General features: G+C 36.5%; 5 protein-coding genes across 11 annotated transcripts; 4 read left to right on the top strand and 1 right to left on the bottom strand.

Annotated features, from left to right (window-relative positions):
* Positions 1–801: 801 nt before the first annotated feature.
* On the top strand, positions 802–2752 carry LOC140803781 (scarecrow-like protein 23). The gene has a single exon (XM_073159659.1). The coding sequence runs from the start codon at positions 1276–1278 to the stop codon at positions 2743–2745; it is 1470 nt and encodes a 489-aa protein (XP_073015760.1). The 5' UTR covers positions 802–1275; the 3' UTR covers positions 2746–2752.
* An 841-nt stretch (positions 2753–3593) lies between these two features.
* LOC140804025 (casein kinase 1-like protein 9) lies at positions 3594–11940 on the top strand. Of its 5 annotated transcripts, XM_073159884.1 has the most exons (15): positions 3594–4423; positions 4523–4563; positions 4978–5047; positions 7291–7383; positions 7585–7733; positions 7825–7920; positions 8558–8628; positions 9104–9165; positions 9270–9333; positions 9431–9515; positions 9961–10087; positions 10237–10310; positions 10389–10446; positions 10551–10693; positions 11518–11940. In XM_073159884.1, exons 1-15 carry the CDS (start codon positions 4348–4350, stop codon positions 11758–11760), a joined length of 1452 nt encoding a protein of 483 aa, XP_073015985.1. In that variant the 5' UTR covers positions 3594–4347; the 3' UTR covers positions 11761–11940. The 5 variants fall into 5 exon arrangements, with proteins under 5 accessions (XP_073015985.1, XP_073015988.1, XP_073015986.1 ...); XM_073159887.1 differs by lacking the exon at positions 7291–7383 and having other exon boundaries at positions 3596–4423; positions 10572–10693; XM_073159885.1 differs by lacking the exon at positions 7291–7383 and having other exon boundaries at positions 3596–4423.
* Positions 11941–12235: 295 nt separating this feature from the next.
* LOC140804026 (large ribosomal subunit protein eL14z-like) lies at positions 12236–14112 on the bottom strand. Its single transcript, XM_073159889.1, has 5 exons — positions 14025–14112; positions 13806–13907; positions 12919–13048; positions 12718–12830; positions 12236–12505 (listed from the first exon to the last, which is right to left on the bottom strand). The coding sequence occupies exons 1-5, from the start codon at positions 14025–14027 to the stop codon at positions 12449–12451; spliced, it is 405 nt and encodes a 134-aa protein (XP_073015990.1). The 5' UTR covers positions 14028–14112; the 3' UTR covers positions 12236–12448.
* Positions 14113–14606: 494 nt separating this feature from the next.
* LOC140803808 (CRIB domain-containing protein RIC6-like) lies at positions 14607–16318 on the top strand. Its single transcript, XM_073159680.1, has 4 exons — positions 14607–14892; positions 15062–15165; positions 15268–15367; positions 15665–16318. The coding sequence occupies exons 1-4, from the start codon at positions 14835–14837 to the stop codon at positions 16135–16137; spliced, it is 735 nt and encodes a 244-aa protein (XP_073015781.1). The 5' UTR covers positions 14607–14834; the 3' UTR covers positions 16138–16318.
* A 746-nt stretch (positions 16319–17064) lies between these two features.
* On the top strand, positions 17065–20735 carry LOC140804023 (long-chain-alcohol oxidase FAO2-like). Of its 3 annotated transcripts, none has more exons than XM_073159880.1 (3): positions 17065–17404; positions 18064–18336; positions 18958–20735. In XM_073159880.1, exons 1-3 carry the CDS (start codon positions 17213–17215, stop codon positions 20695–20697), a joined length of 2205 nt encoding a protein of 734 aa, XP_073015981.1. In that variant the 5' UTR covers positions 17065–17212; the 3' UTR covers positions 20698–20735. The 3 variants fall into 3 exon arrangements, with proteins under 3 accessions (XP_073015981.1, XP_073015983.1, XP_073015982.1); XM_073159882.1 differs by having other exon boundaries at positions 17221–17404; positions 18071–18336; XM_073159881.1 differs by lacking the exon at positions 17065–17404 and adding an exon at positions 17809–17971.
* The last annotated feature ends 33 nt before the right edge of the window (positions 20736–20768 follow it).

Here is a 20768-nt window from a genome sequence, read left to right as displayed (position 1 = left end):
ACAGAGATAGCGCAACCATGGCAAGAGGAGGTGTGGAGAGTGTTTGTAGATGGGGGCAACAAGTAAAAACGGAAGTGGAATAGGAATTGTTCTCGATTCGCCCACCGAGAAAAAAGTAAAAGTGGCAATGAAGCTGGACTTCTGGATGTCGAAATGAGGCTGAATATGAGTTTGTAATAATGAGAATGAAGACTGCCCGGGAGGCCAGAGCCATCCCAGCCTCCCGGATCATTATCTATTCATATTCTCAGCTAGTCATCCAACAGATTAAGGCCTCATACGAAGTGCGTGAAGGGAGAATGAAAGAGTATTTGGAGGTTATCCAAGAGCTAACCGAAAGTTTTACTGAACGTAGCGTGGAATTAATCCCTAGAGAAAATAAATTTCATACATGTGTTGATTATAAGAAATTAAAAGATACAACTCATTAAATTTTATATAAACTATGAATTCCACGGAGAATGTTGCAGAATGTTACAAACTATACTTTGTCTAGAAAACTCTCTTGTGTTTCTTGATGTCATCAACTGACATTAACATGATAGACATATATACGGATTTGCTATTGGATATTACAAAAAAATTGATATATGTGTCTTATCAAAATTTACTAGAGTAATCTATTTTTTAATATTTCACGAGTAGTAGTGAACTTACCTTGTTCAATAAATAAATGTAATAAATTCCAAATTATTTAGAAGTAGAACTTGGGTAATGATGATGATACAACTTGTAACATTACTCATTTGTTGTATGTGCTTTGAGTGTTTCTCCTCCCCTAAACTCCTTGGTCTTTGTTTCTTTCAAGTAATAACACACACACACACACACACACACACACACATTATTAAACTTATCGGAGAAAATAAAATTTTGGAACATAAAATCACTGTTAAACTGACGTGTTCTTGGCCATTAGCCATTGGCTTCATCTGCCTGTCTTGCTATGCCGGCCGAGCCTTGTGGGTAGGGAATATATTAACAGATGAAACTCAACTTAATCCTGCTTCAACACTTGTATTTCCAACCATTTTTCGTTGCTTTGTTTTTAACTCTTCTTGATGGATACGTTGTGACATATAAAGATTATAGAAAATTCACGCATAAAGATCTTTGTCGACCCTACAGATTCATCTCGAGCTCTACAAATACTGGCCTGCACATCCATTTGCAGCCTCCCCACTGCGCAGTGTCTTTTTTATCCAGTAATAATTCCCTTGAAATATAAAAGATCAATCTCTCAAAAAAAAAATATAAAAGATCAAGTTACGTGTTATGCAGATAGGAGGGCTAGATAATTTTGCTCAAGTCATGCAGCCTCAGGAACATATAATATGCCCCAATTATGGAATCTCTGGGAAGAACTCTGCTAAGAATTTGGAGAGAAATGAACTTTCTCGATGGGTGGAACATGTCACTAAGCAACTGATAGAAGACTTGCCTGAAACTGAAGTTGAAACTGGGGAGGAAATTGCGGGTGTGGCAGCGTTTTTGGATGATTTACGGCCTCAAAAAATGGCCCGGAAAGAATCCAGGGAGAGCCCGGGATCTGTACCGAGTCATACGCATCATAGATGGAGTAATGATCATCGGATAGGTGATGGTCAAAATAGTTTCAATCTTGAAAGTGATCGATCATATGAAGAACCTGGCCTAAACTTGCTGTCGCTTCTTTTAGAGTGTGCTGTTGCTATATCCGTGGATAATCTCGGTGAGGCCCACAGAATGTTACTTGAACTTTCACAGATGGCTTCTCCCCATGGCGCTTCGTGTGCTGAACGAGTTGTTGCATATTTCGCGACAGCTATGTCTAGCAGAGTGATCAACTCCTGGCTTGGAGTCTGCTCACCCCTGATCAATCACAAGACCGTGAATTCTGCCTTCCAAGTATTTAACAACGTGGCTCCGTTTATAAAATTCGCGCATTTTACATCAAACCAGGCTATCTTGGAAGCGCTCCATTGCCATGAGACGGTTCACATAATCGATCTTGATATTATGCAGGGCTTGCAATGGCCAGCCTTGTTTCACATTCTAGCCACTCGGGCTGAGGGCCCGCCTCAGGTCCGAATGACTGGGCTGGGGAACTCAATGGAGCAGTTGGCCGAGACTGGTAAGAATCTCTCCAATTTTGCAAGACGTCTTGGAATGTATTTTGAGTTCGTTTCAGTAGACAAGAAATTTGGAGACATGGTAGACATATCCAGGCTCAAAATCAGGAGAGGTGAAGCATTAGCAGTACACTGGCTGCAGCACTCGTTATACGATGCAACCGGACCTGATTGGAACACGATGAGGCTCCTCCACGGTCTTGGCCCGAAAATCATCACATTAGTAGAGCAAGAAATTGCTCACGAGGGCTCATTTCTAGACAGGTTTGTGAGCTCCCTCCACTACTACTCAACCATATTTGATTCTTTGGGAGCTTTCTTGCCTGGAGACGATCCAGCCCGACATCAAGTGGAGCATTGCCTTTTACAGAGGGAGATCAACAACGTGCTGGCGGTCGGTGGCCCAGCCAGGAGCGGGGAAGACAAGTTTCGGCTATGGAGGAGTGAGCTTTTGAAGACCGGGTTCGTGCAAATACCGATGAGTACAAACTCAATGGCCCAAGCACAGCTGATACTCAACATGTTCCCACCTGCTCATGGGTACAGTCTTGTGCAGGGAGACGGAATATTAAGATTAGGCTGGAAGGAAATTAGCTTGTACACTGCTAGTGCTTGGACTTCATTACATCCTTAAATTAGGTTCATTGTTATATTTGTGATCAGTCCTGACATTAGTGATATTCTTTAGGTTTCAATGATGAATTTGCATGGTTGAATAAAACTTATCCATACGTAATAGTGGATTATGATATTTTTCAAATTCTTTATCAAATAAAAAATATCCACATAAATCAAATGCATCCATCCTAATATAATTATCCAAACTCTATTTCAATATGATCACAATGTAATTTGAGTGGTTATATTATCGTTTTTCATGACTCGACTTCAAAAAACGGTATCAAAATGTGGGTTAATCTATGCACTTCATAGCAGTTTATGGAGTGCAAATAACACGGTTTAAATATGGCATCTTAGAATATCCACATAAATCAAATGCATCCATCCACATTAATTGACATTAATGTGGGGTAATCTATGCACTTCATAGCAGTTTATGGAGGGTTTATTTCATCCTATCCATCATGTGAGCATTACCCCATGATAGGATGGATGGTCAAGATTTGCATATGCATATATAGGACCCACTTTTTTTTTTTAAATTATATGTGTGACAAGATTTTACCCGTTGAAATGAAGTAAGGCTAATAGATAAGATCTCTTCTATCTTTATGGAGTGCAAATAACACTGTTTAAATATGGCATCTTAGAATAACCAACTTTAATATCTAAATTATAATTAATTTTTTTTCCCTAAAATGCATTCATATACCACTCTTATTTTCATAAGATAAACATTATAAAAAAAAAACCATTTTCCTGTCTTTACGTAGAGGATTGTCATTGCTTTATATATTCCAACCAACTAACCGTAAATTCCAAATTTGTAATAAAAACCAATTATTAAACCAAAAATAACCATTAGAAGAAAAAAAGTTGTGATGTTTAATCAATCATCAATCTTTTTCTTCTCTCCCCCAATCCAATTCGCTTCTTACGGTCACCAAATACATTTGATTATCTCCTGGAATTCTTTCTTTCCTTTTTCACCTCCAATCCCTTAAATATTGGTCGTCTGTCTGCTCTTTACAAATCGTCATCACCGTTTCTTGATTTACAAGAAACTTAGCGTTTTCTTTGTTTTGGTGGTCGAGGATTGGTGATGACTATGTGAATTTGTATTTCTTATCTGGGTTTGTGTTCTTTAAGGATGTAGTTCGATCAAAGGGGGGAAGTTTGTTTCTTTAATACTCTTATTTCTGGATCCACTATCGGACCCTTGATGAAAAGGAGAAGTTTTTCTAACTTTTGAACCATCGTACTTGATTTTGATCATCGGCTATCGTTGATGAATCTGTGAATTTGTGGGTTTTTTATTAGGGTTTGCATTCGTTCAAGGATGTAGTTTTGACCTGTGGGAAAGCGAAGAAACTGCTTTTTTTCTTTTTTCTTCTTCTTTTTTTTTTTTATCGATATCTCTGTCTCTGATTTCTGCATCCACTGCCTTAGCTTGGTCTCTCCATTTTCTTGCATTATTTCAGAGGATTCTGCTTATTTTATGCTTGCGTTTGAAAAGTCATGTCTTTGAAATACCCGATCAAGGTTAAAATTGGAGTGAATTATTTGAGATAAATTTATTGTTGGTAATTGGGATTTATCATTTGAATCAATTCCCATGGGCCATGTTGTGGGTGGAAAATTTAAGCTTGGGAGGAAAATTGGCAGTGGTTCATTTGGTGAACTTTATTTAGGTAGTTAATTCTTCTGACAAAAGTGAACTTTATGTGGTCACTTGATTTTGTGTTTCTTATCTATAAATTGTAACGATTTTGTTTGCATAATTATTCTAGGTGTTAACATACAAAATGGAGAAGAAGTAGCTGTCAAGCTGGTATGTCTTTTGATTTTTTTTGCTTTCCTCTTTTTGACCATTCTCTTTGTCAGATCAAATTTGGAGCAAATCAATTACATGGAATAGTGAATACCACTGTATTAGTGGCATCCGTAAAGATTCAATAATCATTAAACATTAACTTGTGTGACTTGACATTCTGAAACCAACTTATAACAAATTTTGATTTCTATCAATGAATTTCTGAGATCGTATGAAGGCTCTTTCCCTAATGATTTGTTATTCTCTCCATCACTTAAGTTCATCCAGAGCTTGTTTTAATTCCTGTCAGTATTATGTTGAGAAGCTGCAAGTTCTAAGGATAAAACATGACTGTATATATAACGCTACTTCTTTATGAAAATATGGATTGCTATTATAATATGTTCTTTTTTGGTAATACAATGTTGCCAGGAATCTTTGAAGACGAAGCATCCTCAGCTTCACTATGAGTCCAAAATTTATATGCTTCTACAAGGAGGAAGTAGGGTTTTTTTTCTCTCTCTCTCTATCTCACACACAGATTTTAAGCATGATGTTAGTTAAGTTGGCTAAGATGCATTCTAGGAGACCATAATGTTTGGTCTAATGATGTTCTGCAACATTGTTGTGTCATTCTTTAGTTTTCACATATTTTAGTAACTTAATATGTTTTGACTGGTTTTTTTAATAATTTTAAAAAGAAACTAATTATCGGAATAAGATAAAATGTTGGGTGACGTGAAAAATACGGTAAAACGTCACATAGGATGGGGAACAATGCACGTCCACCATCCTGAATGGTGGACCATGCAGGGTCTGCCTTTATCAATGGCAGACCTTGTGGGTTATAATGTTTTAAAAAGACTTGACCGGTCCAAGTCATATTAAAGAAAAAGCAAAGGATGCAGTTCTGCCATTGCCATAGGCAAACGCGACATGCTCAGTTTTGACCCGTGCTTTTTGATCGTTTCACAATAAAAAATATATGCTAATGTTTTTTTTAAAAAATATTTGGCCATCAATATAGGCTTCGAATTGCTTGATAATAGGTTTCAAGCATATTTTCTCACAAATTCAGTTCTATATTTTTTACATGATCAATATCTATCAATTAATCAATAATGGGACAACAAGTAACCATTTGATTAAACATAACCAGGAGACATTATAGAAACATTACAAAATGCTGGAGCAGTAATCTAGAAATGCGTTCCAGTTACACACTCACGTTACTTGCGTTGGTGTTTCCCTCTATATTGTATGGATTGAACATCTGCATTTTAAATATGTATACTCTATCCAAAACTCATACCAATATCCCAACCATAATTTTCCACATCCATGTTATCCAGTCTACCCATCCATTGTGCATCTGAATATACAAGACAAGGGATAGGTGATGACCTATAACTCGGATACATATCATGGACATGTAATCTGTAGTTTTCATTTAGTAGATTTGTAAAACTCGACAGATTTGTACAGTATGGAGTGATTACCTTAGTCGTCAAACACATCATAACACTATCCTAACTGAACGTGCATACTTAACCCACATCCATGTGATGGTCCAGCGGAGTCATACCCACCTGACAACCCGACTTATCAATTCCACTCGAAATGCTAGTTGTCACATAAAGACCTAGCCATGTCAAACCCACCTGGAAGACCTATACAAATCCAAAGAAGAGCTACTCGACCTTTCTTGGCGACATGTCTGCTTAATCCTGTAAGTTGTGGATGAGGATTTGTATGTAGATGATAACCGACTTCTACGATAGGCGATATAAACCGTCTAGTGATTTGCCGTACAAGTGTATAGTCATTGTCTGTATGCCTCAAATTGTGATGCGGTACACCTAGGGCAATATAAATAAACCTATTCTCCCACGTAAGAATTTTTCTCGTTGGTGCAAGGCCAAATTACAGTTTATTTGACCTATTCAGAATCTACAAGTTCAGAATCTAATCATCGTCAATTTTCAATCTTTTTTTGAATTTGAGTTCTTCCATAACGTCAAATTTTTTATTTTATTTGTACAATATGTATCTCACTTTTTCCATTTTTTCATTCATCATTTTTTCCTTTTTCTTTCTTTCTTTTTTCCCAAGAGTGATCGTGGTATGTAACTTCGATACAACGTTGACTTTGATCTTTAAACATCTTGAATCAAGGTTAAGGTTTTCCTTCAGGATATATCCGATTTTTCTTCGAAATAAGAAATCAAAATCTGAAAAATAGACAACTTTTCTAAAGCTCAATAAAGACTCAAAAATTGTTTTCTCAATCTGCTCCATTCATTCACAAAAATATGTGTGAGTTTAAAAATTTAGATGCTCCTACAAAAGATATCTATTGGTCGTATACTTTAAAAATTGAATCTTACCACAATGGTTAATTGCTCAAAGAAATTTAAAAAACTTTTATAATGATCAAGGTATAAATTAATTTTAATCTAATAAAAATTTGAACATCTCCAGATAGAGCAATACTGTTTCCAATCTAAACCATTCAAATATGTTTCTCCAGATATAGCAATACTACTGTTCCAATCTAAACCATTCAAATATGTTTCTCCAGATAAAGCAATACTCTTTCCAACCTAAACTTTTAAATACGAAATGTATGATATTTCTGCAATTACCAAGATACGAGTAACAAGCATTGTGCTTGTTGCATTTTTTTTCTTTAGATTTTTTATTTTGAAAATCACTTAAATTGATTCTCCCCCAACTAATCTAAAGGTGCAGTTTTAGTAAACTTCCGATTTCCCACTGAAGGAGCCAGTTTTCAAATTTCTTATGATGGGGACTGGGACTGTTTTGGGGTTAAAGAGGGTGAGGCTATCGCTGCAATCTTTTTAGCTTTCATGAGAATTGGAAGTTCTGCTCTTCTTCGTCCTTTGTTTCCTATGAGTTAGAAATGGTGCATTTCGCTGCTTGAAAATAGAAGTTTTAAGTTGCAGGATGAATGTTTTCTCAAAATGAAGTTGATTGCATATGAATTTAATTTTATTCTATTTTTACTGTTATATGTAGCTGGTGTTCCCAACCTGAAATGGTTTGGTGTTGAGGGTGAATTTAATGTTATGGCCATTGACCTTCTCGGACCAAGTCTCGAAGATCTCTTTAACTATTGTCATAGGAAATTTTCCTTGAAAACAGCATTAATGCTAGCCGATCAATTGGTAAGAAATTGGGATTTTTTAAGTCAGCGATCAAGGTTATGATTGTAAATACAACCACTAGTAATTATAACACTCTATGATATACATTCAGATTAATAGAGTCGATTACATGCATTCTAGAGGATTTCTTCACCGTGATATAAAGCCTGACAATTTTTTGATGGGCTTGGGGCGCAAAGCGAATCAGGTATGCTGCTCTATCATTCTCAGGGTTCACACTTGTGCTTGGATTCGATTCTTATTATAGAAACATTCCTGTTCGAATTGATGAGCATTGTCTTCTCAAATTTCTGGGTTTCGATTTCTTTCTTCTGTGATGTGGAAAAGTTCATTAACCTTTTGTTAGAGTGTTACATTTTTGTTTTAATAAAAAATTCTTTAGAATATAATGCCACCTGATGTTTTTTCTTCTAGCAGAGTTTGACTATTGTTCCACTGCTCAATGCGTTTTTTTCGTCTATTTGAAATATCAGACTTGATTGAAAAGGTTGAAAATGACTATTCATGACGTGTGTGAAACCGAGAGAAAGATACTGGATCTTAGAGATACTTTCCAACGGCAGCTGGCTAGTTGTATTATGTTGTTGAGGCGAAATTTCTTTTATGTACACTGTGTAGTAAGGATATTAAATTTTTGTTTCTTTGCTAGGAGTTTTCATGTTTATTTCATTTTTAGAATTATTAACAGCTATACTTTTTCTCATTATTCAATTGAAACTTTTTGACATGTAACCTTTTGGATTTAAAATGTAATTGTTTTAATTGATGCTTTTTTTTATGGTTTTAGTATCAGTTTCAGTGATGCTTAGAAGTATCTATTGCAGGTTTATGTTATTGACTTTGGTCTTGCCAAAAAATATAGGGATCTCCAAACCCATAAGCATATACCCTACAGGTACTTTTCCTATGTGTTTGTGGTTAGGAAAAGATATAGAATGTTTTCGTTGACTTTCTTGGGTTGAACTGATTCTCATTTGTCGCATCAATAATCTAAAGATGTGAAAGAATGCAGTTAGGGGTTTATGAAAGCATCTACAGCTGGCTGCTTCGATGGCTTTCCAAAATTAAGGTTTTGGTCTTTAAGCATGACAGCATGAGTAAACTATTCAAATTTGTTTACAAAATGGACTTTTTGCTGTTAAGCTAGAAATATGATGCCATGTGTATATGATCTAATCTTTGTTGCTATCAAGGTGACTTTTGAAGTAATAATGTTCGGTTGCTATCTGCTATTTAATCAAGGATCCCTATATGATCGAAATATCAGAAATGTATCAGTTTTCCTATCTTAGAATTTGGATACCTCTCAGTTTAGTTTAGCTTGGGGCTTGGACACAAACATTTAGGAACTTTTTGACATAATGTTTCAGGGAAAACAAGAATCTCACTGGCACTGCCCGATATGCCAGTGTCAATACACACCTTGGAGTTGGTAATGATGTTATCATTTTACTCTGTGTCTTTATATCCTTTTAAGTAGGGGTTTTCTTGGAGGATGTTGCGATATAATTTCCTATGACGTGTTTTTTTTGGCAGAACAAAGCAGAAGGGATGATTTGGAATCCCTTGGTTATGTCCTTATGTATTTTCTGAGAGGAAGGTTGGTTAGATATTAGGATTCGAACCATGTATAGTTCCTGTTTTTTCTACCTTGCCCTGGATCATCATATCCCATACAACTGAAGGATTTTTTCCAGCCTTCCATGGCAGGGCCTTAAAGCTGGCACCAAAAAGCAGAAATACGACAGGATAAGTGAAAAGAAAATGTTGACTCCTATAGAGGTAGAAATATGTGAACCGTTTGCATTTTTTATCTGTATTGTTTCTGAACTGTACTCAAAAGTTGAAAAATTAAGAATAGCAGATACCTGGCTCAGTTTGTTTGCATGACCTGTCTTTCCTTGAATCTGACTCGTGCTAAGATACACTTGAACTCAGGCTGAGGTAGACGAGTTAATTTCACCACCTCAGCAGTTTGTTGATGGACATAAACTATAACTTGTATGTGGATGCATGTGTAATATGATGAAAATTTGTCTCCAGCCTGTTTTTATTGACTGAGTTTTCAAGGAAGAAATTTTGGTTTACCTAGCTAATATTTCCCTTAACCTCAAATGCGATCAGGTCCGAGTTCTTATTTTCGACAAACATGTCCTTATTGGGTTTGTTTGATAGTTTATTTGGAGGTTGAGTCATCAGTAGCTAACATGATCTACAATCATTACAGGTACTATGCAAATTGTATCCTTCAGAGTTTGTATCATATTTTCATTATTGCCGATCATTAAGATTTGAAGACAAACCAGACTATTCTTATTTGAAAAGGCTTTTCCGGGACTTATTTATTCGTGAAGGTGATGGGAACTGTAACCAATGTTCATTTTTACACAGTTTCTAATTTGTCTGCTCTCCTGCTATTTCTTGGTATTCGATATGTTTAATATGCTCTTCATCTGCGAAGTACCAACTCAAGAATTTGCATTTTCACATTTAAAACATGTAGGTTACCAGTTCGACTATGTGTTTGATTGGACTATATTAAAATATCCTCAGATCGGTACGAGTTCCAGAGCAAGAGTGAGTGCTTTCATGTTCTTACATTTGTTGCATCTTCTTGATTATGTAAATATTTGAAGTCATGAAATTTTCTTTCAGAATCCCTCTGGCAATGCAGTGGCCGTTCCATCTGGTGAAAGGCCGGGAAAATCAACAGGTATATAAGAGTCTCTTCCACCCAAAAAGCCTAGTTATATTTCCTCATTTATTAGATTTATGAATTGTTCAAGAGGTAGTGAAGTTTATTATATGTTTATGCAGAATATGGTGCAGTGGGGCAAGATCTTCGAGATCGGTTTTCAGGTGCAGTTGAAGCTTTCTCTAGAAAGAATGCATCGGGGTCAGCTAGACAAGCCGAACAATCAAGACACAAATCAGAAGACGTGCCTTCATCTAAGGATGTGGTATTGTTCTTTCCTCATTCTCGAATAAGAAATCATGCTCCGACAGAATTATACTGATTTGGATGAGGATCGATAGTATTTGTGTGTGTGCCACTTTTGCATGATCACATACCTTATGTCTACGGGAGCACGCGAGTAGGGATTGCAACGGGGCAAATATGAGATGGGTTTGGCAAATATCAAGACCAGCCCGCCGAGAAAAAATTGGACCTAAGCCCGGACCCGCCCCAAAACTCGAAGAGTCAAATCCTGATTGGACAGACTAATCCGTTAAGTATTTAAAATGTTTTTAATTCTAGCAAATATTCAACAAAATAGTCCAAAAATTAATACATTTATCAAATCCAATCAATACCAGTTTGATAATACCAAGTCGAGCCCGGGTTTAAAATTTTTTGAGAACTTGAAATCGACTAGAATGTTTTGAAGGCTTTTAATAGTTCTTTAGGTATAGTGATAATAATTTGAAAACTTTGCTTGCCTTCCATGTAGTTGAACTCAACAACATGGATTTGACCAAAGTGTCGATATCAAATTGCATCCAACTTTCCAGTGAAAATTTAAAAACACAAATTCTTTATAAATTCAGGCATAAAGACCCTCGTAAACTGGGAAATTTTGCTTGGTTAAAAATATAGGGTTTTGAAAAGAAAATTGTGAGTGGCTCCAGGGCACTCTCCACGTGAAAAACACATAGATAGGGCCATCCTCATTGAACCATATTATTTGGAATTCTTGAAAGTATCGTATCGTCCTGGGCCTATTTGTATGCTTGAATTTTGTATTTGAAAAGGGAGTTATTGTTATTATTCAATCATCTGCAGCAGCCCGATTCAGAAAAAAGACGTACTTCTCGAAATGGTAACTCTTCGAAAAGGGCAGCCGTTTTGACCATCAGACCAAGTTCTTCTGGTGAGGCAACTGATGGCCGATCAAGTAGACTGGTGTCGAGTACCGGCCGTCTGCCCACAACACAAAGAAGTGGTGTCGAACCCAAGACGTCATCATTCTTAAGAGTTGCTAAAGACCCTCTTCGCAGCTTCGACTTTCTCTCAATCAGGAAGTAACTCTGCCTTTATAGGTGTTCTTCCCTTTTTAAAATGTTCATATGCCGAAGTAAAGAAAAATCCACTTCCATCTTTTTCAAGTAAATGGTGTTGTACAAGTTTTCTCCCTTGCAAAGGTAATTCTTGTTACCGTTCTATTGTGCGATCCTCCCATGCGGATGGGACGCATGGGTTAAATCATTTCAGATTATATTACAAGGTCGTGCACATACATATTCTAAACGAGTCGTCATAAATAAATAATATGTAGACATATAGAAAGCATGTAATTCAGCTCAAAGCACACAAAAGCATACGTCTAAATTATAAAATATGACTTCTTGGGGCATTTTTATAAAATTCGTCTCAACTTACGTTTTGAACCAACATTCCAAATACCTATTCACTTTGCGCCCATAGTAACTATGATCTAATTACCTTAACATAGATCTAAGTTTCAAGTCTAATGGCAAAAGGAAAAATACACAATAAATACTTGGACCACAATATGCTTGAAATTAAAGACAAAAAAAAGTCAACTCAACCGCCAAGAGTTGCTAGTTTACAAATAGATTGAATTTCAAATGGTTCAAATGATGATGAGCAAAACAGAACTTTGTTTGTCAAGAAAATAGGACACGAGAATCCGGATTGATAAACTGATATCTTTCAAAAGCCTACAGAAAAATCTTACATTCAAAAATATAATTCAGGTTGCAACTTCTTTCTTGAGCTTGGCAAGCTCCTGCCTGACAACGCCAGCCCTCTGCAGTCGGAAACAAACAAGTATCATACAAGTTCCAAGATGTAAAAATATATATGAAAACCAATTTATTCAAGGCTGAAAAGTCAGGTGAAAATTTTAGTGAAGTGCTGATAGAAGCAGCTTAAAGGTAGAACCTTGCGTATGGGTTTCATCAACTATCATGACATCATGTCTTGCACAATAAAAAACATATATTGGATCATATGACCAACCTTGATTTTAGCAAGCATTAACTTAAACCTATCAAAATCATTAAGGGCAGATCTTCTCTTCTGGACAATCAATTTTCTCCCCCATGAACTGCTCTCCCACTTGTTTTTGACATCTGCAAGGTGAATCAAAACGAGTGTAAAATGTCATATACTCTATCAATGAGATCTACGACGAGTAATTTTTTTCATTTATTTACCCACCTGCAGCCTCCATAGCCGCTACAAGGGTCTTCTTCTTCGGCGCCCTTTTGATGTCAATTTTTATGTCTGTGAGTGAAAGCCTCTTAAAGTTCATTTGGCATCGGACCATGTCAGGAGCATCAACAAGGGCCTGGCATTTGGCAAATGATTTTGTACACAGTCAAGCATCACACTTTCTTGCAACAAAATTCAGGCATAAGATGACATTTGGTTGAAAAAAGGACAATCATACATTGATGTATGATTCAAACTCATCCATAATGATATCTCAAACTAATCAGAAATTATAAGTAAATTTGAATTTATCCTGATTTTCTATAGATTTATCACGGATTTCAAAAGGCTTGCAGGTCCTTGCTCCTTCAACCAAGACACGCTCTTTGCGTCATTCTATAAAACAATCGGGTAATGTGTACACCAAATCTAGCAACTGTGAAATGGTAACATATCAGCCAACAGGTTAATCAATGCGTTTTACTGAGAAACTAGAGATTCAGAACCCAATATTCCATTCGAGAAAATGACACAAAATCACGAGATTCGATAAACTTCAAAGTATTTTCGATACTAAGCATTGCACCTGCAGAGAAGTTACAAATGAGGATAATCGTAACCACCACAAATAAACCCAGCCAATAAAAACAAAAGAACAAGCCACGAATTAAGCCAAAATCTTAATTTAAACCCCCGATATTACGCACAAGGAAAATCGTCTACAACGCCAATGAAGGTTAGATTCCACCAACAACCATATAAACTAAAAAAGTGAGGAAAACAAAGTAGAACGTTTCAAGTAATCACATACATAATTCCCAGGAAAAAAAAGGAACAATCTCAACGGGCGAGAAACTAAAACAGTCTCACAAGACAACGAGAACTGGACATACCCGGTTTTGGTCGATGACATCAACAATGACGACCAATCTTCCATAGTCCTTGCCGTAATTGACAAGCGCCACCCTTCCGATCTCCACGTACCTCTTGAACGGCTACAAACGAAACAAAATCTAACATCAAATAATCCCGAAACCACAAATTCGTAATTTTATCAGAATAGATAGAGCGAAAAATGGGTGGACAAATGTAAATCCTTATGCAAAGCTCACCATTCTCTGCTGCGATTATGCTGCTGCCGAAGGAGATGAAATTTTTTTGCCAAAAAATGAGAACGTAGGTTTTATAGTGCTAGGTTTTTTTTATCTGGGCTTGATCTGGCCCAAAGGCTCAAATTGCTGAATTTTATTGGGCTACAAGCTCTGATGTTCATCTTTTACTATTAAATGGGCTTCCATTGGAAAAATAATAATTCATCAAAAGGAAATAAATAAATGACTGCTAAAAATGATTTCTCAACACTTTTTTTATTACAATAAAATTATAAATTATTTAAAAAGATTGTAGGCTAAAACATAAATCGGGAAAAAAAAATTAAGGTATAATTGGTCGATATTAATTTGGTACACGACAACAAGAGGGCGGGCTTCTTTTATCCCATGTGGGAAAGCTACGTGTTTCAAATATATATTTGTTACAGCCCCCTAAATTTAGCCTTAAGTCTTTAATTTTTCCTGGAATACATTGATCCAACCTAAATTTTCGATGGTCGTCAGGACTCAGGGCTACTTTTTGTTTTTATTTTTCATTTCACGGGCATTAATTAATTAGGATCCATTGAAGCTTTATTGCTCTTACATAACTTGCTTTTGGGATTCTTGATTAATCTCTTTTCCTTCCTTTTTCCCATGTAACAAACAATCCATTCAACCCTCTCTCTTGAACTTCAAGAATCCATTGTCTTCTTCAATTGCATTGATATATCATATTTAACTCGGTTGATATATATAAGCATGAATGATTTTCCAATTTTTCAAGTAATATAACGGCTCGATCCTTTCATGTTTCTTGATTTATAATCGATGACAAGTAAAATGAAAGGCCTTTTGAAAGGTCTCAGATACATTTCTCAGATATTCGGTGAGTGCGTTTTCTTTGTTCGTGCTAGAAAGTATTAGGATCCATTTGTATCATAGAGATATGTATGGCATGACGTAAATACAAAGACCGTCGAATAGAATATATGTAATTGATGTATGATTGAAATCTGGAGGGATTCCGAGATTTATTTGATCATTTTTTGCTACAGAAGAAGAGAAAGAACAAGAAATGCAGATAGGGTTACCCACAGATGTGAAACATGTAGCTCACGTAGGATGCGATGGACCATCCACTAATGATCCACCAAGCTGGGTGGGTATACTCCTAATTTTTTCCCTTCCAAAACACACGTACGTGTGTGTGTGTACAAGAAAGGGTCTAAATTGTGAAATATTTGTTATTGAAAATGTGCAGATGAAAGAGTTTAAATCAGAATCAGGATTCCAATCAGCACCTTTAGGACCTCCGGAAGATCTTGGAGAGGACGACTCTGAAATCAAATGGGTTTCTCAAGGTTAAATCCTTATTGATCATATTCATTGTTTACGCATGCATGCATGCATGCAACAAATTAATTTATTAAACATCGAAATTGCACTCCAATCACATTCATGACGTTTTTGCACGAGCCCCACCACGATACACTTTCAAATTGCATTGCCAATATACCATACTTTCGGGTGGAGAAATTGTTGCGGAAAATGAAAGATGCGGTTTAAAATATTTGTGGTGCGTCGTCGTGTTATCCTTCTGTATGGTTTTGTACGTAATGCATATGAATTAAACAATTCATGTATTTATTGTTTAATAGATTCAAGAAGAGGCAAAAGGGAAACAAATTCTGAATCAAGGGATCTCCCAGCTGACTTGCCAAAACCCTCCAACACAAATGATTCTCCTAGAAAGAAAGATTCCTCGACCAAGTCGAGACAATCTAGAAGAAATCATCAATCCAAGGATCCGTTCGACAACAAAAGCAGCAGCAGCAGCAACACCACCAAGTCATCGAATCGAAATCCGAAAGAATCAACGAATTCGGCCCCACAGAACCTGCAAGATATCCCGAAGAAATCGCGTAGAAAGAAGTCCAAGGAGTCGGTTACTGATTCTGGTGGATCGTCGCGATCAAGATCCAAAGCCACTACTTGTAACGGTGGCGCGTGTAATAACACATACCTGGATCCGAGCCATGACACTGGATCCACTTTACGAAATTCGAGCTCGAGACCGAGTCCTATTCAGTGTGTAAATGAAGATGGGGGTGGGTATAGATTAAATTACTAAAAAGCGTAGATGTTATATATTTAGAGGTTTTGTTTTTGTTACAAGTAAATTTTGGCCTAGGGTAGTCATGTTCAAAGTTAAGGAATTCATGCAACTATTTGGTGCGAGAGGTATTTTATTTGTTATATTTTATCGAATAATTTTTTGTATTTACCCAAAAATATATATGATTTATTGAAAATTTTAGACTTGATTAGGGCAATTTATTGCGTGTATTTGGTTATGTTCTGTTAGTTGTTAAAGGAATAGCCGCCGGTAAATTATATTAAAAAAATGCATGCTTTTTGTGTTACCAACCGATTTGGATAATTAAAATAACTCTAATAAAACTTAAATTTGTTTAAAATTATATACACAAAAACGAATTCAACCAAATATTTCTAGAACTTTAATCTGTTTTACACAAATTTACGTAATAGCTTTTTATTCCAATAATTCAGAAATTAATGTAATTATCATATCGACGAAACGAATAGGGAAAACAAAACTTTGATAATTTTAAATTAGGACATGACCATTTCTATTAGTAGAGCTGATCAAAAATGTTCTCTATGACTGGAAAATACACAATTTTATGATTTTATTTTTTTTATGACCTGAAAATTCGCGGTCGTTGGTGTACACTAGATGACTCTATGATCCTTAACGTGTTGGCACATGAAAACAACCGTATTAAGACTTCTAAATTGTGACATGCGCTATCTATTTTATACATTTTTTGCTAGATTTCTACTTGGACGTGTGTTCAATATTAATATTATTTGTAGCAAAATCTCGGGTTAATTAATTTGAAACAAATCAATAATTTTCTTGACAAAAGAGTATTGTCCTTCTGTCAGCATCAACATTAATTACCCTTTATCTTTTTCGGAAAAAATATTCAAAAAAGGACCATCGTAATGGAAGTTGGAACTGGTAAATATCAGATCTTGGAATTTTGCATCACGAGAATGACAGGTGACATATAGTATAAAATTACAATACTTCTTTCAAATAAAAACACACACACACATGTTAGAATACTACTATATATACAAAGACTGGTGAAGAGGACAGAAGACGTAGTAAACAAGGTATGAAGATTGAAGTGTCAAAGCCTCATCCCTTGTTGAAGGGAGGAAGCAGAAGAAGGGAGGAGGAGTACAGCCATGGCTTCTCCTCATCTCAGATCCAATCACTTTCTGCCATCTGTCAAACACTCATTCCACCCCTCCCCAAAGTTGATGACGAAGTCACCAACTTTTGCCAGTCTTCAGGCCCTCACGAGGTCAAATTCCTGTTTTTCCCTTTCCTCCTTCCTTAATGTTGCATATCCCTTTTGTTGTTGTTCTGTTTTTTATAACCATGGTGTGTGTGTGTGTGTTTTAATGAACTTCAGTTAATAGGTTTCCTTTTCGATTATATGAATGATGTTCCTGAGTTCTTGTCGGATCAATTATTATGATGAAACAAAAGATATAATATTGTTTGTGGGACTGTCTCCATTGGACTACGATGGATCTTTACAGATTAAAGACCAATTCTCTGGTATTCAATGAACCACGAGATCTAGTTGTTTTCATGATATTTTAATTTAGGAGTCGTGTGAAAAGGGGTGGGTCGATCATACAAAAATCACATATAATTTTTTATGTGAGGCTATAAAATGGACAACTGAAAAGATCAATTTGTTTCATTGGATGCACGTGTTGAGGATAGCATCGAATAGATTGTTTGGTTGAATTGGTCCATATAAAAAAATCTTCTCAGTTCTTGGAAAATTAAACCTAATAATTGACCTGTGAGACACCATGTCGTGTTTTGAAACAGTGGCAAATTAGTGAACGTTTTAAAAGTGATTGTTTTTTTCCTTTCTTGCATCTGGTTTCAGTAGTTTTTAACAATTTTTTGTTTATTTATTTATAGTTTACATCTGACTAGTAATAGATAGCAGAGTTGCTGGTGAAGAGAGGGATTACTAAAGCTGTATTCATCGTGGGATTGGTTCTAAAGTTTCTGTCAAGCAGATTGGGAACATTTTTGCTCTGTGGGCGTATTTGTATCGATCGGAGATGGCCATTTATGCACAACTTCTCTGAATTATCTTTGGAGAAGAGGGAAATTGTGCTTCAGAGATGGTCCAAAGAGACTTTTCTGATACCTTTGAAAATATCCTTCCTGCTGCTAAAAATCGTCTGCCTCTTCGTCTTCTTCTCTAGGGTAATACTTCTAACTCGTTCCTATTTTACCTATCTTGATTCCATTGCTGCTCGTGTTCTTGATCTGTCAGAAATCATTTCTCCCAAAAACTCAGGATTACGAAAGGTGGTCCCAAAATATTTGTCCGGGATTATTGTTCCAGACATACACGTGAACAATGGGAGAATTCAAATTTGGAAACTCATAAGAGAGAATAACCAAACCAAAATTTATATTTTAATTGTAGTTATGGGTTAATACATTTAGGGACGTCAATTATATGAGGGAAATGAAGAAAAATTCCAAAAATTTATAGAAGGCCGATACCAAACACTTCGCTATGAATTGTGTAAGGAAGAAACAAAGAAAGAGAATCAAATATTGGTTCTGCACTTTGGCCATAACTGTACAAAGACCTCAAAGAATTGGGTTTAGTTTTTTTATTAATTTGGTGGCAATATATTAATATAAACCAAGGAATATGTAATCTAATCAAGTAGAGATTAGATATCAAGTTGGGTGTTAATTTGTATTTTCGGTAACATGAGTTAGAAGGATTTCTTGTCCGTAAATGGCACATTTTGAACATATTACTTATTAATTAATTTAATTCCTTCTTTCATAAAAATAAACACAATGAAGACCGATGAAAGTTTGAAAAATCCAGCATGGGAAGCAATTGGATATGTAGTAGAAGCAATTGAAAATTTGAGTGAAAACAAGAAGGAAAGGCCACTTGAAAAGGGCATCATTGAAATGATCAATGAAGATGAATCTTCACTAAAAGAATCCCTCGTCCAAAAAGGAATACACGTTGTTGAGGACCAGAATGGTGATTCATTCAAGATCACATGTGATGTGGTGATCGTTGGATCAGGCTGTGGAGGAGGGGTTGCTGCATCAGTTCTCGCAAACTCGGGTCAGAAAGTAATCATTCTTGAGAAAGGCCACTACTTTGTTCCAGAAGATTACTCGGGTCTTGAAGGGCCATCATTGGCCGAATTATACGAATCGGGTGGAATGCTAACAACTCAAGATGGGAAAATTATGGTCATGGCAGGATCAACAGTTGGAGGAGGTTCGAGTATAAACTGGTCTGCCTGTATTCGAACTCCTGACCAAGTTCTCAAAGAATGGTCCACAAAGAACAAGATTCCTCTCTTCAGTACACTTGAATATCAATCTGCTATGGATTTTGTATGTGAGAAGATCGGTGTTACACAGAATTGTGCAGAAGAAGGGTTTCAAAACCAAGTCCTGAGAAAAGGGTGTGAAAATCTGGGCCTAAAAGTTGAGCCGGTACCAAGAAATTCTTCGGAGAATCATTACTGTGGTTCTTGTGGTTATGGCTGCAGAAAAGGTGATAAAAAGGGTACCGATTCAACTTGGCTTGTTGATGCAGTCAGAAAGGGTGCAGTTGTCTTATCTGGATGTAAAGCGGAGAGTTTCGTCTTGACAGGTGATGATAGTGGAACTGTTAAAAAACGATGCCTTGGAGTGATCGCGAGCTCTGAGAGTAGGAATATCAGAAAGAAGCTTCACATCGAGGCAGGAGTGACGATTTCAGCAAGTGGTTCTCTCTTGACTCCACCTTTGTTAATATCAAGTGGTCTGGAGAACAAGAACATTGGAAGGAATCTTCATCTTCACCCCGTTTCATTTGTTTGGGGATATTTCCCTGATTCTTTGGTTGAATTGAAGGGTAAAAGCTTCGAGGGAGGAATTATCACTTCGGTACATAAAGTCGTATCTAAAGAATCAAGCACTCAAGCTATAGTGGAAGCTGCGGCACTTGGACCGGCATCATTTGCCTCGCTAATACCTTGGGTTTCAAGGCAATACATGAGGGAAAGGATGACAAAATATGGTAGAACAGCTGTTCTATTTGCATTAGCCAGAGATCAAGGTTCAGGGGAGGTGAAAAAAGAAGGAATAATAGATTATAGGATGAGTGAACTTGACAAGGAGAATCTTAAGACAGGATCGAGGCAGGCATTAAGAATTCTTACTGGCGCAGGAGCAGTTGAAGTAGGCACTTTCAGAAGTGATGGGCAGAGAATTACGTGCAAAGGGACCAATAATGAGGATTTAGAAGAATTTCTTGACATGATTACTGCAGTCGGAGGGCCACGTTCTCATTCAGAATGGTGGACAATCTATTGCTCTGCTCACCAAATGGGCAGTTGTCGAATGGGCGTGAATGAGAAAGAAGGTGCAGTTGATGAAAATGGGGAATGTTGGGAAGCCAAGGGGCTTTTTGTGTGTGACGGAAGTGTTCTCCCTACTGCAGTTGGTGTTAATCCAATGATAACTATTCAATCAACTGCATACTGCATCTCGACTAGACTAGCAGAGTCCTTGACGAAAGGGAAAGCCTTTTAAATGCAAAAAACATAATCCGCGAAGAGAACTGTGCTAAATTTTAAACTTATTCTAAAATTTTCTGACCTAAT

This window comes from Primulina eburnea, chromosome 10 (genome assembly GCF_022965805.1).
Source record: "Primulina eburnea isolate SZY01 chromosome 10, ASM2296580v1, whole genome shotgun sequence".
NCBI classification, from domain to species: Eukaryota; Viridiplantae; Streptophyta; class Magnoliopsida; order Lamiales; family Gesneriaceae; genus Primulina; species Primulina eburnea.
Note: the sequence above shows the minus strand (reverse complement) of the source record. Positions and strands in the feature narration are given on the sequence as shown.

Bases quoted from the DNA above. Each gene is read 5' to 3' on its own strand.
- LOC140803781 (XM_073159659.1), top strand. From the start codon at position 1,276: ATGCAGATAGGAGGGCTAGATAATTTTGCTCAAGTCATGCAGCCTCAG.
- LOC140804025 (XM_073159884.1), top strand. From the start codon at position 4,348: ATGGGCCATGTTGTGGGTGGAAAATTTAAGCTTGGGAGGAAAATTGGC. The intron at 7,384-7,584 runs GTGAGGCTATCG...TGTTATATGTAG, and splicing joins CTGTTTTGGGGTTAAAGAGG to CTGGTGTTCCCAACCTGAAA. The intron at 9,166-9,269 runs GTAATGATGTTA...TTTTTTTGGCAG, and splicing joins CAATACACACCTTGGAGTTG to AACAAAGCAGAAGGGATGAT.
- LOC140804026 (XM_073159889.1), bottom strand. The intron at 12,831-12,918 runs GTGGGTAAATAA...TTCACCTTGCAG, and splicing joins AGCGGCTATGGAGGCTGCAG to ATGTCAAAAACAAGTGGGAG. The intron at 12,506-12,717 runs GTTGGTCATATG...TTCCGACTGCAG, and splicing joins TAATGCTTGCTAAAATCAAG to AGGGCTGGCGTTGTCAGGCA.
- LOC140803808 (XM_073159680.1), top strand. From the start codon at position 14,835: ATGACAAGTAAAATGAAAGGCCTTTTGAAAGGTCTCAGATACATTTCT. The intron at 14,893-15,061 runs GTGAGTGCGTTT...TTTTTGCTACAG, and splicing joins ATACATTTCTCAGATATTCG to AAGAAGAGAAAGAACAAGAA. The intron at 15,368-15,664 runs GTTAAATCCTTA...ATTGTTTAATAG, and splicing joins AATCAAATGGGTTTCTCAAG to ATTCAAGAAGAGGCAAAAGG.
- LOC140804023 (XM_073159880.1), top strand. From the start codon at position 17,213: ATGAAGATTGAAGTGTCAAAGCCTCATCCCTTGTTGAAGGGAGGAAGC. The intron at 17,405-18,063 runs GTCAAATTCCTG...GACTAGTAATAG, and splicing joins AGTCTTCAGGCCCTCACGAG to ATAGCAGAGTTGCTGGTGAA. The intron at 18,337-18,957 runs GTAATACTTCTA...AACACAATGAAG, and splicing joins TCTTCGTCTTCTTCTCTAGG to ACCGATGAAAGTTTGAAAAA.